A 21,086-nucleotide genomic window follows, 5' to 3' on the forward strand; every position below is an offset into this window, starting at 1 on the left:
TGTTTCTGTCATAACTAGTTTTTCTGGTGGTGAATCATTTGTTTGTTACCATGAAAGTAAGCGATTGATTGATTGATTGGTACCTGAGGTCTGGTCCAACAGGAGGAAGGTGACAGTCTCGGTGGTATCCTCGACCGCAGAACGAACAGATGATTGAACTGTTGGCTGATCGACAGGCGGAGCAGGTGACGATCACCAGAGTCGCAGGTGATGACGGTGGCGACGGCAGCTCGGTGATGGTGTCATCTGTGACGTCACCTGCATGTGACTGTGACACAGCAGAGAGGAACACCTGGGTCATCATGAATAGTTGATAAAACACACATCACAGTCACATACAGTCTGGTCTGGGACGAGACTAACTTGTATAATCTATTGCGCCAGTGCATGCTGGGAGATTATCTGGATGAGGATTAACAGAACAAGTTAATTTCCTGCTTTGTAAAATAATTCACTTTGTTGTTTTTATGATTCACAGGTGACCTCCTGTCTGAGCAGTAGTATTCACATCCTTTACTGCAGTAAAAGTACAACTACCACACTGTGAAAATACTACACTACAAGTACCTGGGTGTCCTGGATCTCTTTCAGGTAAAACTCATCTTCATCATCACCGGCGACCAAACTGAAACAAGGCAGGGGACAACCGGGTCGGGGCGAAGACACAGGCAGCCTGAGCAGAACCACGCTGGGCTGCCATTGGCTCAGACTGCTGACTGACTCTCCAATCACCAAGCCCGGTTCGTCACCTTCACTGTCCGATACTCCAGGTTGTAGTCCGTCACATTCACTGTCCGATACTCCAGGTTCTAGTCCGTCACATTCACTGTCCGATACTCCAGGTTGTAGTTCGTCACATTCACTGTCCGATACTCCAGGTTCTAGTCCGTCACATTCACTGTCCGATACTCCAGGTTCTAGTCCGTCACATTCACTGTCCGATACTCCAGGTTCTAGTCCGTCACATTCACTGTCCGATACTCCAGGTTCTAGTTCGTCACATTCACTGTCCGATACTCCAGGTTCTAGTTCGTCACCTTCACTGTCCGATACTCCAGGTTCTAGTTCGTCACCTTCACTGTCCGATACTCCAGGTTCTAGTTCGTCACCTTCACTGTCCGATACTCCAGGTTCTAGTTCGTCACTTTCACTGTCCGATACTCCAGGTTCTAGTTCGTCACTTTCACTGTCCGATACTTCAGGTTTTGGTTCTGGTTCGTCACCTTCACTGTCTGACACTAAAGATTCTGGTTCTAGTTCGTCACCTTCACTGTCTGACACTAAAGATTCTGGTTCTAGTTCGTCACCTTCACTGTCTGATACTAAAAGTTCTGGTTCTAGTTCGTCACCTTCACTGTCTGATACTAATAGTTCTGGTTCGTCACCTCCACTGTCTGATACTAAAGATTCTGGTTCTAGTTCGTCACCTTCACTGTCTGATACTAAAAGTTCTGGTTCTAGTTCGTCACCTTCACTGTCTGATACTAAAAGTTCTGGTTCTAGTTCGTCACCTTCACTGTCTGATACTAATAGTTCTGGTTCTAGTTCGTCACCTTCACTGTCTGATACTAATAGTTCTGGTTCGTCACCTCCACTATCTGATACTAAAGGTTCTGGTTCTAGTTTGTCACCTTCACTGTCTAATACTTCAGGTTCTGGTTTTTCAACGTCTCTGTCTGATACTTCAGGTTCTGGTTCCTCAACCTCCTTGTCCGATACTTGAGGTTCTGGTTCTGGTTCACCACCTTCACTGTCTGATACTTCAGGTTCTGGTTCCTCAACCTCCTTGTCTAATACCTCAGGTTCTGGTTCTGGTTCTTCGGGTGCAGACGGTTTCCCTGCAGGTTCTTCAGACACGGTGGAGGTGGGTTCGTTCTCTGCTGGTTCCGGCTGCCGGGCGGCGGCCTGCTGTACGCTGCAATCACAGGCGGAGTCCGCCACCGCCCTGACCACTGGACTCTGCTGCTGTTGATCCAGAGAAGAGGAGTGAGGACCTGGATCAGTATCAGGGTCGAGGCGCTGGGTGGAGGACGGAGGGCTGCTTGTTGGAGGTGGATGCAGCGCCGTTTGACTCGGTCCGACAGAGATCTGGTTTCCTGTGGTGGCCGCAGGAGGTATTTTACTACTGACTGAGGCTGGACTCAACCGTCCTGGGATGACATTTCCCATCAGGTACTTCTGTTTAGGCCAGGTGTTTCCAGGTGAGGCCTGACTGAGCAGCATAGGAAACTGAGGTACGGCAGGCGGGAGGCAGGACACCTGGTACACCGTCTGAGTGATGTTCAGCAGGGCGGCCGTGGACTGGTTCTTATGTGGGGCTGTCGGTTGGTTCAGAACCAGTGAGGGCTGGACCGGTTGGAGGACCGAAGACGGACCTGCTGATGGGGGGAGAGGAGCGCTGAAAGGCTGAGGCACCTGTCCTGGGCTATTCTTCTCCAGCTGAGACAACGTGGAAGACGGATGTTGGACCGCGGAGGTAACTGCAGCGGTGGTGGCGAAGGGAGCGTTGGATTGGTTGAAACTCAACGAGGACTTCCATGAAGTAGACGGACAGGTGACTGGAGCAGGTGAGTCAGTCCTACGGGACGGTGCAGGACAGGTGGAGGTAGTTGGAGTGACGGTGAAGGACAAAGGACACAGCTGGCTGGACGATGTAGAGGATGAGCCGACTGGGACAGGTGAGTCCCTGGTGGTCCTGGTTTGGGGGAGGGGTCTGTAGGTGGGATCAGGACAGGCGGGGGTGGACGGGTACGATGAGAAGCCGGCTGGAGTGTTCTGATTAGAGGTTTGTGAGACAGCGAAGGGGACCCATAAAACCTGAAGTGCACCTGGAAACAGAAACGTCATCAGCAGACATCAGGATGTTTATAGCCAATCAGAAACAAGAAAAACATGTGATGTCAACAAGTCAGAAATCCGGAACTCATGATATTTAAATTCATAGTTAATTCACAGTATGTTACGGCGGCAATGTCCTCCCCCGGTACGTTACGGCGGCAATGTCCTCCCCCGGTACGTTACGGCGGCAATGTCCTCCCCCGGTACGTTACGGCGGCAATGTCCTCCCCCGGTACGTTACGGCGGCAATGTCCTCCCCCGGTACGTTACGGCGGCAATGTCCTCCCCCGGTACGTTACGGCGGCAATGTCCTCCCCCGGTACGTTACGGCGGCAATGTCCTCCCCCGGTACGTTACGGCGGCAATGTCCTCCCCCGGTACGTTACGGCGGCAATGTCCTCCCCCGGTACGTTACGGCGGCAATGTCCTCCCCCGGTACGTTACGGCGGCAATGTCCTCCCCCGGTACGTTACGGCGGCAATGTCCTCCCCCGGTACGTTACGGCGGCAATGTCCTCCCCCGGTACGTTACGGCGGCAATGTCCTCCCCCGGTACGTTACGGCGGCAATGTCCTCCCCCGGTACGTTACGGAGGCAATGTCCTCCCCCGGTACGTTACGGCGGCAATGTCCTCCCCCGGTACGTTACGGCGGCAATGTCCTCCCCCGGTACGTTACGGCGGCAATGTCCTCCCCCGGTACGTTATGGCGGGAATTTCCTACCCCGGTACTTTACGGCGGGAACGTCTTCCCCCTCTTTACACATCCATGTTCACTCCAGGTAGATGTTCGTGCCAAATTTGATGAAATTCCCTCCTGAGATATCACGGTCGCGAGAATGGAGCGGACAGACGGACGGACAACCAGTAAACATGATGCCGCCGGCCCCGTCTGTCGCCGGCGTGGAGTCATAACAACATATATAAATATATAAACGTGGACACAAACCAGCAGTAACATCTCAACTTACCAAAGTTCACAACGGCATCCAGAGACGAGTGGTCAGTGACGACCTTCAGCTCAGACATGGTCTGAGGAGGAGACAAGTCCTCATCAGGAAGGTTCTTCAGCTGAGACTCAACCTGCAGAGAGAAAACAGCACCGGGTCACACTGGTTCTGGATCTGTTGATGTATTCAGATGGGTCTGGGGAGGACCAGAACAAAGTGAAGGAACTACAGCAGAATTAATCTCTCCTTCTGTAGCGTCCTTGTTTCGATCATTTGAATGACCGACTTCAGATAGATACACTGTTCCTGCAGTGCATCGTGGGTATCAATCGGGGTTCCTACACATTTCCCATTTCAAAACACCAGACTTTTCCAGACTATTCAGTTGAATTTTCAAACCATTTTTGACTTTGTGCTGAAGAGGATGCTGGGACATGACGACAGGGCTTTTGCTTTTTACTTTTTCTTTTTCATACTTATCCAGACCTGGAAATTACTAAAATCAAATTCCATACTTTTCCATCCTGCGTAGGAACCCTGATCCTTTAATGCTTGTTGTCACCTTGTGATCACGTCTGGGATCTTTATTAATAATAATTATAATAATAATAATAACCTGAGTGGTGTAGTGTTAATAATAATAATAATAATAATAATATGACCTGAGCGGTGTAGTGTTAACAATAATATTATTATTATTAATACTACTACTACTACTACTACTACTACTACTACTACTAATAATAATAATAATAATAATAATAATAATAATAATAATAATAACCTGAGTGGTGTAGTGTTAATAATATAATATTATTATTACCATAATAATAATATAATAATATTAACATAATAAAAATAATAACCTGAGTGGTCTAGTGTTAATAATATTATTATTAACATAATAATAATAATATAATAATATTAACATAATAATAATATTAACATAATAATAATAATATAATAATATTAACATAATAATAATATAATAATAATAATAATATAATAATAATAATATTAACATAATAATAATAATATAATAATATTAACATAATAATAATATAATAATAATAATATTAACATAATAATAATAATAATAACCTGAGTGGTGTAGGTCCACAGGGCCGACAGGTCGCTGGTGTTTCTGGCTTTCTCTGCTATTTCAGTCACAGCCTGTTGTTTCTGCATCAGCTGCTTCATCCTCCTCATCCTCCTCTGAATCCACTCATACTCCGACTCACACACCTTCTGCTCAGAGACAAAAAGATTCACAACTCAGAGCTGGTCCACTGGAAACGGATCAATCATCACAATCTGAGAACAAAAGCCTCCAACCAGGTTTAAAAGTCCTGAAACACCAAGCTGACGGTCGGCCGCTAGTTTCTGCGGTGTGTCCCTTACCGTCGGTTCTAGTCGGCCTGTGTCGGATTTAATTCATTAATTTTCAAAAGGCGAGCTAGTTAGCATCATGGACATTACAGATAGTAACGGTGATATATGATTGTCATGTAATGTCACATCACAGTGTGAACAGCAGCATGCTGACTGCAGTTCACTCAACGGCCACCGGTGTCATTAATAAGTTACGTATAGAACCTTTAAACCTTTAAACCTTTAAACGTCTGCCTACAAAGAGCTGAACAAAAGTAAAACTAATAATTTCTATTTTATTGTCATGTTTAATGTCTCTACTGAAATGTCCTGTGTTGAACAATAAACTATTATAAATATTATAAGTGTTTTCAGTCCAAAATGGTGGCAGCGGCTGTAGTAAAAAAAACACTGTAGTTTCATCCTCCTCCTCCTCCTCTTCCTCCTCCACCTCCCTCTCCCTCTTTCTCCCTCCCCCTCCTCTTCCCTCTCCTCTTCTTCCTCCTCCTTCTGGGCTAAAACAAAGGCAACGTGAGGCGACTGAAATGTCGTCCTTCGTTGCCGCTGGTTCTCTGATGTCTGGTTGGTGTGTCTGGGCCTTCAGTATAAACGCCACACTTCTTGTGTTTTAAGACAATAATGATTATGAATAATGAAGTATAAACTTGTTGAAGTATAAAAGTAAAACAAAGTTTATGTAGGTTACCTCGACCTGTTTCAAAATCTCTACCATCCTCATCTTCAGATGTTGAATTAAGACGGTGTACGACTGCTGCAGCTCCGTCTTCAGACAAGACTGACTGTTAGCGATGTCCTGCAGCCTGAAACAGAACAACACGTTCACTTCTTTAATTAAATATAAATATAAAATAAATAAATCAGCCGTTAGACAACATTCACTCAACTAAATACATTCATCTCAAAGTCAAAAGATGTGGTTGCTATTCTCAGAAACAACCAGGAAACGGGACTTTGTGTCGAGAATTAACGAGGAAATTAACGAGAAAACCTGAAACTGGAAGACAAAGAAAAACATGGACGTTATGATACTTCATTTATTAATCATTCTATTAATTAATATTTCTGATTATGTTTCCTTGTTTACCTGGTCTCCATGTCCAGCAGAATCCGGCTCACTCTATCTCCCTGCGCTCTGATTGGCTGAACTCTGACCTCCAGCTGCTTCTTCAGAGTGTGCAACGCTTCCCTGACAAACTGATACCTGAGAGGAGGAGGAGGACGACGAAGAGGAGGACAACGAAGAGGAGGAGGTAAAAGCATCAAAGACCATTCAGACATATGTGAAAAATATCCGAAAATTATTAGTAAAATATGTGAAAAAAATAGTAAAAAACATTCTAAAAATATGTGAAAAATTATTAGTAAAATGAGATATTTTTTTAAAAATATCCAAAAATACATTAAAAATATGTGATAAAATTCAGAAAAATATCCCAAAAAATAACAGTAACATATGTGAAAACTAAACAAAATAACATCGATTAGTAAGGAGTTCATTCTACAAGCTAAAAGGATGAAAAACCATTCAGAAATAAGTGAAAAAATATCCGAAAAATACATGAAAAATGTCTAAATGTGTGAAAAATGTCTGAAAAATATCCATAAAATATGTGAAAACTAAACAGAATATCATCTATTAGTGAAGAGGACGTCCTACAAGCTAAAAGCATGAAACACCATTCGGAGTCGTCCTCTCACACATTTGACTGGACACAATGAGATTAACTGTTCAACAGTCGTGTATGTGAAGTGTTTCTGTAACACTGATCTTCACATTAGACCCGGTGAGTCACGTCTGTGTGTAGAATCCACTGATAACTGTCAGTGTAGCCTCTGTGTACCTGTGGTTCATGTGAGCCGTGAGCTGACAGTCTCGACAGGTGAGCTGGTTACAGGTGAAGCAGTAGAGTTTGAGCGGCTCAGACGGGTGGAGTCTACAGAACTTGGTGGGAGGAGTCGAGACGCCGCCTGGAGATAGAAAACAGACACTTTGAGGAGGTGAGTGTAGCTAGCAGGCCAGAGAGGAGCAACACGAGCCACATCGACGAACACATTTCCCTTCTAAAACACAGAACTTTTGCTTTTTATGCCTAGCGTCCACACTACTCCAGCAAAAATAGTAAAAAATATCCCCAAAACATGTGAAAAATGTCAAAAATCATTAGTAAAAAATGTGAAAAGATAGTAAAAAAATACCCGAGATATATGTGAAAAACGTCCGATAAATATGTGAATTTTTTTTAAAAAATGTACAAAAATGATTAGTAAAATATGTGAAAAGATAGTAAAAAAAAAAACTGAAATACAGTATATGTGAGAAATGTCTGAAAAATATGTGAAGCTTTTCTGAATAATATCCAAAAAACATGTGAAAACTATAAAAAAACAACATCTATTATTAAAGAGGACTTTCTACAAGCATGAAACACCATTCAGACATATTTGAAAAATATCTGAAAATTATTGGTAAAATATGTAAAAAAAAACAAAAAGAAATATTGAAATATATCCCCAAAAAAGAACGGAAAATGTCCAAAACAAATGTGAAAAACGTACAAAAACATGTGAAAAATGTCCCAAACATATGTGAAACATTTCTGAAAAACATAAAAAAAATAACAGTAAAATATGTGAAAACTATACAAACTAACATCTATTGGTAAAGAGGACTTTCTACAAGCTAAAAGCATGGAAAACCATTTAGACATATGTAAAAAATATCTGAAAGTTATTGATAAAATATATGAAACAATATTGAAAAATATCCAAGAATGTATGAAAAGTTTTTGTAAAATACGTGTGTGATGGAATTTTCCATCAATTCCTCTCTTATTGGTAGAAAGGTCAGAGTGTTTGTCAGAGTGTCCCTCTGTTGACATTCTTGGGTTGGAGTCCTGTCTAGAGGAGCCACCGTTATCTGTACAGCTGTGCCTGTAGTGGAGACCGTAGAGCCAGTCGCTAGGGCAACCAGGGTCAGAGATGCCAGAGGAACGAAGTAAGTCATAACATGATAAGGGGTAAGACACTGAGCACCGGGGAGGAAGGACAGAGTTGTGAGGCCTTCACGCAGAGAGCATCTATTGTGGAGACCTGTCAATTCTCCTTGGCCAAGCTTCAATAAACCTTCTTTTGTAAGACATCATCAGCTCCGGACCTCTTCCTTCCAAAGATAACTTGTATATCAATTATTCCATCACAATTTGGCGTCACGAACAGGATTTCAACATAACAACAGAAGTGGTAAGTGCAAATTATCTGCTTTTGCCTTACCATGTCTGTGTTTGACGAGATCTAAAAGAATCTGAAATTTAAAAAATTTAGCTATAGAGTAACACTCCATCTCAAGGGAGTATAGTAATAATTCGGCTGAGTAATTTCTGAAATTTGAACTAGAAAATGTAATGGATAAAAATGGAAAGGAATTGAAGTTAACCAGTTCATGGTAAAGAGGTAATATTAAAAAGGGTAATATTACACTTCCAGAAGGGTGGGTGGTGTTCAAGATAAAGTCTGTGTGTTTTAGGTCAATTGGGACTACCGCAGCACCACCTCGGGTGGTTGGGTTTCCGGGTTAGCCTGGGGCTAGACTCGACCAGGGGGGACTCCCATGAGCTCTGGTCCAGGGGGAAAGACGTTTCCGGGGGAAGTTTGAAAAAGAACTACCTCGGCCAGACCAAGATTGGTGACTATCCCAACTCTGTGTCCGGGGGGAAACTAGAGGTTCTGGGGGAGACCCCAGAAGCCGAGGGATATCCGTTTTATTGTTTGTGTACACGAGGCGTAGGGCTTTCGGGGCTCCGTCTTGAAAAAATTGAAGCCTCACCCTGCTGGAAGGGGAAGGAAAAAAAAAAAAAAAAGAGGAGAAGCTGTTGATGCAGAGAGGTGTTGTTGATGTGCATGTGCCCGTTTTGTGTGCCCGTTTTGTGTGTCTATGATGTTGAACTGTGATTGCTGCTTGTTTACTGATGTGCTGGTGCTTTGCGCGCTTACGCTGCTGAATTTTGCTGAATAACTGTGTGAAATTAAGTGCTGAATAAAATGGGTGCCCAAAAGTCCAAAGCAGCAGAGAAACCAGAGAAATTTACACTTATGACCGTTTCCAAAACAGCCAAGGTTAAAAGATCTTATCAGTCAAAGAACCGACAGGGTAAAAGAGAAGAGTCAACCTGTCATTGATAAACACCATGCAAACACACACTTTGAGACGATGTATGTGCCCTCTAGTCCCGCTGGAATAGTGGGCAGACAGGCCGGATGGAAATATGTAGTTCCGTTCACAGTATTGATGTGTGATTGGACGGATGGTGAATGGCCGCATGGAGGCTCGCTTGAGACGGAGAAACTGCGGCTAACTGAGATAAATGGGCATTGGAAATCCAGACTGGGATTTTGCATTTATGAGAAAGTGTGCACTTTGACGGAAGAAAGTCACCGCTCTTCAAATCTGTAGTGAGAGAGTGAGTGAGAATGGCTGTGAATGGGGTTCAGATGAATTAAGAAAAATGGTGGATGAATGCGTACCATTTATTGCAACATGTCACAGGACATTGTTAAAGATCACATTGCAGACCAAAGCGGCTGAGATAGTGAGAATCAGACAAAGGCGATGATTAATGATAGGATTAAATGCCAAGGTAAAACTCCGTCCCCTCATTGTTTGTTGAGTATGTTGAATGAAGCTAAAATCCCACTTTTAGAGCAATTGAATTGAATTGAATTGAATTGAACAAATTCACTGTTTTACTTTACCCCAAGATAACGATAAAGCAAAAGCTTCAGAGGCAGAGTTAGGAAAAATGCAGACACAAGAGTTGATATTTTTGATCACTGCCGCAATTGAAAGGGAGAGACGGAGAGGAGCAGACGTGGCTGCCCTACAAGGAGGCAGCAGAGCAACTGGCTCAGAATTCATTGATGATCCACCAGAGGGGCGGGGTCAAGAGACACACCAAGACACTGACACAAACACACACACCTACAGGGTGCAGGTTTTGTGTCCAGAGTAAGGGGGGGGGGGGGGCTGAAGGAATTCAGCTAACTCATTTATTAATTTTGGTATGCCAATAGATTATTAGGCGAAGGTGAATTATAACATTATCATGAGGTGTTCAAATATATTTTTTGGAAAATGTATTTTTGGAGTAGAAACTTGAATAAATCTAGTTGTTTGAAGGAGATGTGTTCACAGCAATATAAAATAGATAATAGAGAGGGCTGGTTAACAGTAGCTCTAAGCAGCTTATAATACATACTTAAAAGTACGAAAGCCAAGATTCTGTAGAAAGCAACCAGTGATGGTAATTGTTGCAAGATTGACCATTGCAAGACAGTTTTGACGAATTTTAAATGTTTTCTGTCAGTTTGAAAAAGTGCGTTTATAATGATCAGTGGTTAAAATGACAGTTTCTGTCAATAGTCTGGTGGCTTTGAGGAGAGCATAGTAATTGTATGTTTTTGTATATTTATAAATTATAACAATTGTGTAACTCCCTGTCGATTTTATTTAGTTTTGACCATAACCTGATGTCAAGTCATAGGCTTATTTAACAATATATGTAGCTACGGGTTGATTTATATAACCTTAACTTGATATAGGCTACAACAAGTTTTTACAACAATTTGCAAATTGGCTAGATTTGTCACAAGATCCCACGTTAGCAATTGAAGTAAATGGTAACAGTTGAAATTTTGAACCAACCACACATTATATCACCACTATGGGTGTTTCCGGTGTTCCTATGGTAGAACCACTATCAAAAAAATAAATAAATCTAAAACAACAGTTGAAGGCTCAGATGTATTGCATTCATTTTTGATATCTGAAAAGTGTCCCATTAATTTGTTGGGGAGAGATTTGCCTTGCAAACTTCGTGCTTCTATTCATTGTATTCCGGACGGGTTATATTTAACTATCCCGGAAGACAAGGCCGTGCAGGCAATGCAGTTTCTAAAATCAACAATTGATCAATTGTACTGCTGGACTTTGCTAAATTTTCAGAGGATGGACACATTTACTGTCTCCAATATCCAGAAAATCGCAAAGATATAACCAAAACTGCGCTATATTGATGTCTGCTATGAGGTCTCACTTAACGTTGTGAATACACTGCGGTTTTTAACCCTTCACAGGAATTAACTCGTTTGGCTGGTACCCATGTAAAAAAAAAAAAGAGAAATTAGAATGCAAGCAAATTTTGTTTGTAGGTCCAGAGGGGAGCGCTCTTTCAATGCTGTTGACAGAGAGACAAAGTGAGTTATTTGATGATAATGATTCTTGGCCTCATATTGCAGTGGCAGTCACACCTGGGCATGAGCCAAGGGAACTTGGTAAAATGGTGGCTCGGTGCCAGAAATTGAGAGCCAGTAACGAGGGCTCTAAAACTCAAAAAGTAACTACATTAGGTTGTGAGTTGTACATGATCAACATGCCAGCACGTATTGAGTTACCGGACAGCACATTTATCACGCAGCAGCCTCCCCTAGTGACAGAATATGGACCTCCGTCAGAACTAGCTGAGGTTCCATCTATTTTGTGGGCCAGACATAAAAATCATGTGGGTTTTGTAAATTCAGCGCCGCCTCACCTAGTGACACTTAAGCCTAATGTTAAGCTACCTATGATACGCCAGTATAACCTCTCCCACAAAGCAATTGCAGGAATTGAAGGAGTGATTTGCTACACAAACAGCCCCTGTAACACACCCATTTTGCCAATTCCTAAGCCTGGTAGACCAGACGAGTGGCGTTTTCTGCAAGATTAGCAAGCAATTAACAACATTGTGGTTCCAATGACTCAATTAGTCCCAGACACCAATTCCATCTTAGCCTCATTACCGGCAAACTCTACGTACTACACAGTCATTGATCTATGTTCAGCTTTCTTTTCCATTCCACTGCATCCAGACAGCCAGTATCTGTTTGCGTTTACTTTTAAAGGTCGACAGCTGACCTGGCGAAGGCTAGTCCAGGGATATTCCCAGTCCCCGAGCGTGTACGCGGCAGCGGTAAAACGGGATCTGGACGATCTCGATCTGCCAGGAGGATCAAGCCTTCTTCAATATGCAGACGACCTCTTGGTGGCGTCTCCAACATTAGACGCGTGTCGCTCTGACTCCATTTTGCTGCTCAAAAGACTGGCGGAGTGTGGCCACAGGGCATCACTCACCAAACTGCAATTCTGCCTGCCTGAGGTCACGTATCTGGGTCATGTGTTGAAGAACGGCCACCGGCTGTTGTCACCAGAAAGAGTGAGACTGTTGGTGGATATGCATCCCCCGAGGACTAAGAAAGAAATGCATTCGTTCCTGGGGATGGCTAATTATTGCAGGCACTGGATTTTTGAGTATGCAGCTTTGGACTCTGTGTTGAGAGCTGTTACATTGGAAACGGCTCCATCTGTTGTGGAATGGACTGAAGTTATGTTAAAAGCTTTCCAAGACCTGAAACATGCGTTATTACAGGCCCCAGCACTGGGCCTGCCGGACTACAACTTGCTGTTCCATCTACACGTGCACGAAAAGGAGGGTTTTGCTACAGGTATCCTGGTACAGAAACATGGTTCGCGTTACCGTCCTGTCGCGTACTATTCGGCTCGATTGGGACCCGTGGTGTTGGGCATGCCAGGTTGTTTGAGAGCTGTGGCCTCAGTTGCGATGATGATTGAAAAATCAGCCCCCATAGTACTGGCTCATGACTGTGTAGTTCACGTTCCGCATGCCGTTTTACATATTTTGAACACCGCATCAACACAACACATGACAGCAGCACGACGCTCAGGTTATGAGGCTATCATTCTGTCCAGTCCACATATTACGGTGAAACGCTCCGCACCACTAAATCCAGCCACTCTCCTCCCACTGATCGAGACCGACGATGATCATGATTGCAATACCGTGATTGCCACATGTTCCTCTCCAAGGCCAGACCTCCAGCAGACAAATTCAGATGTAAATTTCTACACTGATGGCTCTGTTAGCAGACCATCTGAGGTTAAATGGTTGGTTGGCTATGCCATACTTAAATATTGATTTACTGAAATATAATGATTATATAATGAAACAACAGAATTTGTTAATATTATGTTTAGCTTGAGTTTCTATCCGTTAATTGTAAAGCCAAGTAGAATAACGAGGGATAGTTTAACATTGATTGATAATATTTTCATTAATGTAATTGTTTGGGAAGTGGAAGTGGACTGTTAGTGACTGATGTGAGTGATAGTTTGCCTGTTTTTACAGTGTTGGAGATTAACAATAAATCAAGATTAAGAACAAAGAAACAGAACAATTTGATTAGAATAAAATCACCGGAGGCAAATATAGCTTTTAAGACAGAGCTCTTGAATTATGACTGCCAAGAAGTTTATGTAGATGATATTAATGAATCATTAAGCTTGTAGAAAAAAAAATAGGCTTTACAGGGAATTTATTAAATATCGAACAAAGGATCTGTTGAAAAATAAGTGTTCGTATATATTGTATTGCTCACTTATAATGCCATATATGTCATATGGTGTTGAGGTTTGGAGAAAAGTATATAAAATAAATATAGACCCGATAATTAAAATCCAGAAAAGAGCTTGTAGAATAATACATAAAGCTTCTTAGCGTGAAACTACATATCCATTATTCATAAAGTCAGTTATCTTCAAATTTTGGGATATTGTGCGTGTAAAGACATTAGAAATACTATTTCGAGTTAGGAATAAAAGCCTTCCGGTTAGTATTAAAAAAAACAACAAAAAAAAAAAAAGAAAGACATTTTTATTTAAGAGGGTTGTGTGGGGTTTTTTTTTAAACAGCTTAAGTGAGAACCGTTGTAAAATACAGATGTGTCTCAATTTTGGGAGTCAAATTATGGAACAGGCTTAGTGATGAGTTGAAATTTTGTAGCTCTCTGTTGAGCTTCAAAAAAGCCTTAAAATGTGAAATAAGTAAGGATTACGATTAGAGTAAATTTTATTTTTTCTTTCCTTTGTAATGCTGATATTCTGGGTTATTTTATGGATTGTATAGGATAGAAAAAAAAAAATAAGCCTTGGGGCCATTGGTCATTGATTATATGAACGTTGTTGTGTGAAAGGGATACAGTATTGGTTTATATTCACACAGATTGTAAAGTTTTGTTCTTTTTGATGTATGACCGAAATAAAACTATTCATTCATTCATAGTGAATGAATGAGAAGTGATTAATAAAAACATATTGATATCTCCTCTCCATCCTGTGGGCTCACTACCTGCGGGAAAAACCGCTTGGGTCGGGTGCGCTGCCACACGGGTGGCAGTGAAGGCCAGGGACCTCGACGGACCGGACCCGGGCGGCAGAGGCTGGCTCTGGGGACGTGGAACGTCACCTCTCTGTGGGGGAAGGAGCCGGAGCTTGTGCGGGAGGTGGAGCGCTATCAGTTGGATCTGGTAGGGCTTACCTCTACGCACAGCCTCGGTTCTGGAACCGTACTCTTGGATAGGGGTTGGACCCTATTCTTCTCTGGAGTTGCCCATGGTGTGAGGCGCCGGGCGGGTGTGGGGATACTCACAAATCCCCGGCTGAGTGCCGCTACGTTGGAGTTTACCCCGGTGGACGAGAGGGTCGCCTCCCTACGCCTTCGGGTTATGGGGGGGAAAACTCTGACTGTTGTTTGTGCGTATGCACCAAACAGCAGTTCGGAGTATTCGGCCTTCTTGGAGACCCTGAATGGAGTCCTGTATGGGGCTCCAGTAGGGGACTCCATAGTTCTCCTGGGAGACTTCAACGCGCACGTGGGCAACGATGGAGACACCTGGAGTGGCGTGATTGGGAGGAACGGCCTCCCTGATCTAAACCCGAGTGGTCGTTTGTTGTTGGACTTCTGTGCTAGTCATGGATTGTCCATAACGAACACCATGTTCGAACATAAGGATGCTCATAAGTGTACGTGGTACCAGAGCACCCTAGGCCGAAGGTCGATGATCGATTTTGTAATCGTATCATCTGATCTGAGGCCGCATGTTTTGGACACTCGGGTGAAGAGAGGGGCGGAGCTGTCAACTGATCACTATCTGGTGGTGAGTTGGGTCAGAGGGTGGGGGAAGAGTCTGGACAGACCTGGTAAGCACAAACGCGTAGTGAGGGTGAACTGGGAACGTCTGGAGGAGGCCCCTGTCCGAGAGATCTTCAACTCACACCTCCGGCGGAGCTTTTCTGGCATCCCTGTGGAGGTTGGGGGCATTGAACCCGAGTGGACGATGTTCAAAGCTTCCATTGCTGAAGCTGCGGCGGTGAGCTGTGGTTTTAAGGTCTTAGGTGCCTCAAGGGGCGGCAACCCTCGAACACCGTGGTGGACACCGGTGGTCAGGGAAGCCGTCCGACTGAAGAAGGAGGCCTTCCGGGATATGTTATCTCGGAGGTCTCCGGAGGCAGTTGCAGGGTACCGACGGGCCCGAAGAGCAGCAGCCACTGCCGTGACGGAGGCAAAGCAGCGGGTGTGGGAGGAGTTCGGAGCAGCCATGGAGAAGGACTTTCGGTCGGCACCAAAGTGCTTCTGGAAAACCATCCGGCACCTTAGGAGGGGGAAACGGGGAACCATCCAAGCTGTGTACAGTAAGGATGGGACACTGTTGACCTCAACTGAGGAGGTAATCGGGCGGTGGAAGGAGCACTTTGAGGAACTTCTGAATCCGACCAATACGCCCTCTATGGTAGAGGCAGAGCTGGAAGCTGATGGGGGACCATCATCAATTACCCTGGTGGAAGTCACTGAGGTAGTCAAACAACTCCACAGTGGCAAAGCCCCGGGGGTTGATGAGATCCGCCCTGAAATGCTGAAGGCTCTGGGTGGGGAGGGGCTGTCTTGGATGACACGTCTCTTCAACACCGCGTGGAAGTCGGTGACAGTGCCTAAGGAGTGGCAGACCGGGGTGGTGGTTCCCCTTTTCAAAAAGGGGGACCAGAGAGTGTGTGCCAATTACAGGGGTATCACACTGCTCAGCCTCCCTGGTAAAGTCTACTCCAAGGTGCTGGAAAGGAGGGTTCGGCCGATAGTCGAACCTCGGATCGAAGAGGAACAATGCGGATTCCGTCCTGGCCGTGGAACAACGGACCAGCTCTTCACTCTCGCAAGGATCCTGGAGGGGGCCTGGGAGTATGCCCATCCAGTCTACATGTGCTTTGTGGACTTGGAGAAGGCATATGACCGGGTCCCCCGGGAGATACTGTGGGGGGTGCTGCGGGAGTATGGGGTGAGGGGGGCACTTCTCAGGGCCATCCAATCCCTGTACGCCCAAAGCGAGAGCTGTGTTCGGATCCTCGGCAGTAAGTCGGACTCGTTTCCGGTGGGGGTTGGCCTCCGCCAGGGCTGCGCTTTGTCACCAATCCTGTTCGTGATATTCATGGACAGGATATCGAGGCGTAGTCGGGTGGAGGAGGGTTTGCAGATCGGTGTGCTGAGGATCTCATCACTGCTTTTTGCAGATGATGTGGTCCTGTTGGCATCATCGGTCTGCGACCTCCAGCACTCACTGGATCGGTTCGCAGCCGAGTGTGACGCAGTCGGGATGAGAATCAGCACCTCTAAATCTGAGGCCATGGTTCTCAGCAGGAAACCGGTGGATTGCCTACTCCGGGTAGGGAATGAGTCCTTACCCCAAGTGAAGGAGTTTAAGTATCTCGGGGTCTTGTTCGCGAGTGAGGGGACGATGGAACGTGAGATTGGTCGGAGAATCGGAGCAGCAGGGGCGGTATTGCATTCGCTTTACCGCACCGTTGTGACGAAAAGAGAGCTGAGCCGGAAGGCAAAGCTCTCGATCTACCGTTCAATCTTCGTTCCTACTCTCACCTATGGTCATGAGTGTTGGGTCATGACCGAAAAAACGAGGTCGCGGGTGCAAGCGGCCGAAATGGGTTTCCTCAGGAGGGTGGCTGGCGTCTCCCTTAGAGATAGGGTAAGAAGCTCAGTCATCCGTGAGGAACTCGGAGTAGAGTCCTTGCTCCTTTGCGTCGAAAGGAGCCAGTTGAGGTGGTTCGGGCATCTAGCACGGATGCCTCCTGGGCGCCTCCCTTGGGAGGTGTTCCAGGCACGACCAGCTGGGAGGAGACCACGGGGAAGACCCAGGACTAGGTGGAGAGATTATATCTCTACTCTGGCCTGGGAACGCCTCGGGATCCCCCAGTCAGAGCTGGTTAATGTGGCCCGGGAAAGGGAAGTTTGGGGTCCCCTGCTGGAGCTGTTGCCCCCGCGACCCGATCCCGGATAAGCGGTTGAAGATGGATGGATGGATGGATGATATCTGTAAGAAACATAGTTTCTAAGCCACTTAAACACAAACATTACCATAAGGGCCATATCTGTCCTAGTTCTCTCCTACATGTGTTGGCACATGTAGTACATGGGCCTGCACATGTAGGAAAAGGAGGGATGAATGAGGTAATTTGTTCACAATGGTTTGCGCCAGGCATCACACAGGTCTCACAAACACTTGTAGACGGATGCATGACATGCCAACAAACTAGGAGAAAGAACAGTTTGATAAAACATGACCATCTACCGCCACCATCGGGCCCTTTTGTAAATATGCAGATTGATTTTGTACATATGCCAAATTCACAAGGTTTCAAATACTTGTTGGTGATCACCGATCAGTTCTTAAAGTGGACTGAGGCGTTTGCAACAAGGAAAGAGGACGCTAGAACAGTCGTGAAGTGTCATCTAAAAGATGTCATCCCAAGATTTGGGGTGCCAATGAGAATAAATAGTGACCGGGGTCCATGTTTTGTGTCAAAAGTAACACAGGGTCTCGCCGCAGTATTAGGGTTCACATGGCAGTTACATGTTCCCTACCATGCACAGAGCTTAGGTCAAGTTGAGAGAATGAATTCCACTATCAAGGAGAGGTTGACCAAAACAATGATGAAAACAGGTCTGAAGTGGCCTGACGAATTGGGTTGTACTCCATCTGCAGTACACAAAGTGCTACGACAGGGCTAAGCCCACACGAGGTGCTCATAGGAAGAGCAATGTCAACAGGGTCAAGTCCCCTGTTGACACCACATTAAACTTTGCTTCTTTGGACTGAGGAATCCCTGGTTGATTATGTTAAAGCACTAACCAAAGTTTTAAAAAGGTATCACTTACAGGTGGCAGAACGGCTCCCAAAACCCTCGGTGGAGCCAATTCACCCGTTTCAAAGTTGGTGATCAAAATACTAATTAATTCCTTGGACAAGGTGTGCTCTCTGTTTGTCTCCCAGGTGAAAAGCCCATAATAGGTGCTGTTGGTGACCAAAACGGCAGTGAAGGTCGAGGGCAAAGCAGAATGGGTTCATGCTACAAGGTGCAGAGCAGCACCTCGTGCTACGGGAGAGGGCAAGCAGGGACGTGGCAAGTGACAGGATGGTCACTCCTTCTCCTCGCACTGCTGAGTGGGTTCGGTCAGGGAACCGAGCAACCTGATTCAAGGAAATCGGAGCATGAGGGCTCTCATGTTCCAGGTGCTGAGCTGAGCCTTGAGCTCGGTAGAACAACGAGCAACCCAGTGCTTGCAACCATGAAAAGAGCCAGAGTAACAGCTCAAGCTCCACCCAGTTTGTTACGACTGGGACGTGAGCTATCAAGATGTCAAAGGTCACGTAGAGGGCTGTGACAACACTGTCCGGATTGAAGAGATGCAAGAATATAACTCTCCTCCCACCAACAACATATTTTGAATCTATTTATACTATACGTGCAAAACTAAATGAAGGAAAAACGCCACTCAAACACGGCCATTCTTCTTCTCCTTCTCCTCTTCACATGTTTAGGGGCAATAATCAGAGCTCTTGTCCAGAAAACTGCTAGCACCGTGTTACAGGCTCCCCAGGTCCGTGTAAGTGTGGGAGGCCTGGCACTCCATCAGGTAGAGACCGGGCCTTTTGGTAATGCGGAGTTTCAAGATTGGGTTCAGAGGTTGGGGTTAGAAGACCTTAGTCTGGAGGAGGAGGAGGAAGAAGAGGAGGGAGAAGAGGAGAGGGAAACATGTGATATGTAATCCCACATTTCTCCAGATGTGATCATTTTTATTTTTCATGTTTGTATTTGATTGAGGTTTGATTTTGCCCGCAAGGAAAACATCCATATCACTGTGCATCGTATGTCTTGAGACCTCTCGACAGTGATGGCTCTGTGGTGCGCAAAGCACCTGAGTTGAAGAAGAAGACTTAATCAGTTATAGATAATCATTTTGAAGATGGGTACTACTCTAATATAATCAATGTTATTCATTATTGATCCCTATGATTCTGTGGGTTAAAATCAAAGCAATATTACATGTAATCACACACACATACTTATATTTCATTACATACACATCACATTAAGCCACACACCTCAGTACACACACTCACATTTTCAATAAAGATACTGCATACACATTACACTCATCACATGGATGACAGAAAACACGGAGAATGAGTTGAATCGGTTACTCTCTCAAGATTTAATTGTTTAAGGTTTTTCAATTTTAGTTGGTGAATTTTATAAGAATCAATGTATCCTGATATTAAAGGCTGTAGGGATTAATAGTAAAAGTGTATTCTCTGTAAAATGAACTGATATTCTGCATGATTGATTTAGGAAAAATTGAGGAAAAGACTGGAGGATTTGAGGGGGGGTGTCTGAACTGCATTGATGGTGTCCGAAAGGAGGGTGAAATTGCATCCTGCTTCTGGGTACCTCTGTGGGTAAGGATACCTCTATCTCAAAAAGAGAAACAATGATTTATGATTTATGAATTGTAAATTACTTCTTTACTTAAATTTTGTGCCATGTATTTCTAATTCTATTATCTATCCTGTTTCCTTGTATAAGAAGGAAGATTGATTTTATATTAAGTTTGAAATGCAACGTGTGATGTCATTTAATCAAGTGTGTTTGGTTATATTTGAAACATAATCAGGTAAATCACCCTAGCTCACCCTGAAGATGATCGGTTTGTACGGATGTGACAATATAGATTTTCCCTCTTTTGTGATCTGAGGTTTTACCTTTGTCCGTTCCAGATAGAGTAGATAGCGCATCTGGTCTTTTTGCTCCATCTCCTGTGAAACCGAGGCGGAGTTTTTGGCCAGTTGTCAGTAGATGCATGTGACCTGCGACCTCTGTCAAAAGAGCTCTCTAGACCCTTATGGGGTTTGGGAGGTCTGCAGGTAATTTTCCTTAGGAGGCCTTAATTGGCTTGAAGACGGAACTCGTAGGTCATTGCTAGAGGTTAAGGGTGAGTTTTTTAATAATCATGATATGTAACTGTTTTTGGATTTTGACTGTTTAAATTAGTCATTACTGCGTGGGGTGGATCAGCCCTGACTTCTCCCTGGTGCTCAATTGTTAAATTGATATGTCACACTGGGAGGGGTAATTAGTGTTGATCTGTCGATCAAAAAGGAGGGGTTGTGATGGAATTTTCCATCAATTCCTCTCTTATTGGTAGAAAGGTCAGAGTGTTTGTCAGAGTGTCCCTCTGTTGACATTCTTGGGTTGGAGTCCTGTCTAGAGGAGCCACCGTTATCTGTACAGCTGTGCCTGTAGTGGAGACCGTAGAGCCAGTCGCTAGGGCAACCAGGGTCAGAGATGCCAGAGGAACGAAGTAAGTCATAACATGATAAGGGGTAAGACACTGAGCACCGGGGAGGAAGGACAGAGTTGTGAGGCCTTCACGCAGAGAGCATCTATTGTGGAGACCTGTCAATTCTCCTTGGCCAAGCTTCAATAAACCTTCTTTTGTAAGACATCATCAGCTCCGGACCTCTTCCTTCCAAAGATAACTTGTATATCAATTATTCCATCACAACGTGAAAAAAATAAATAAAAAATTATTAGTAAAATATGTGAAATTGGTTTTTTAAATAATATGTTAAAATGTCCAAAGATATATGATAAATGCCAAAACATATAAAAAAAAT

The 21,086-nt window shown here is 44.4% G+C and overlaps 1 protein-coding gene across 10 annotated transcripts in view; it reads right to left on the reverse strand.

Annotated features, from left to right (window-relative positions):
• The window catches only part of trim33l (tripartite motif containing 33, like), a 37,582-nt gene that overhangs the window by 3,382 nt on the left and 13,114 nt on the right, over nt 1-21,086 (reverse strand). For 3 of the 10 annotated variants that reach the window (XM_074654360.1, XM_074654361.1, XM_074654362.1), the window contains 7 exons: nt 7,019-7,145; nt 6,262-6,378; nt 5,863-5,977; nt 4,887-5,033; nt 3,807-3,918; nt 568-2,828; nt 84-268 (listed from right to left, as the gene is read on the reverse strand). In XM_074654360.1, coding sequence (XP_074510461.1) covers nt 84-268; nt 568-2,828; nt 3,807-3,918; nt 4,887-5,033; nt 5,863-5,977; nt 6,262-6,378; nt 7,019-7,145 — 3,064 coding nt within the window. The remainder of the gene's footprint in view (nt 1-83; nt 269-567; nt 2,829-3,806; nt 3,919-4,886; nt 5,034-5,862; nt 5,978-6,261; nt 6,379-7,018; nt 7,146-21,086) is intronic. The other 7 variants (XM_074654367.1, XM_074654365.1, XM_074654363.1 and 4 more) reach the window with 7 other exon arrangements.

The sequence above is a fragment of the Sebastes fasciatus genome, chromosome 12 (assembly GCF_043250625.1).
Source record: "Sebastes fasciatus isolate fSebFas1 chromosome 12, fSebFas1.pri, whole genome shotgun sequence".
NCBI classification, from domain to species: Eukaryota; Metazoa; Chordata; class Actinopteri; order Perciformes; family Sebastidae; genus Sebastes; species Sebastes fasciatus.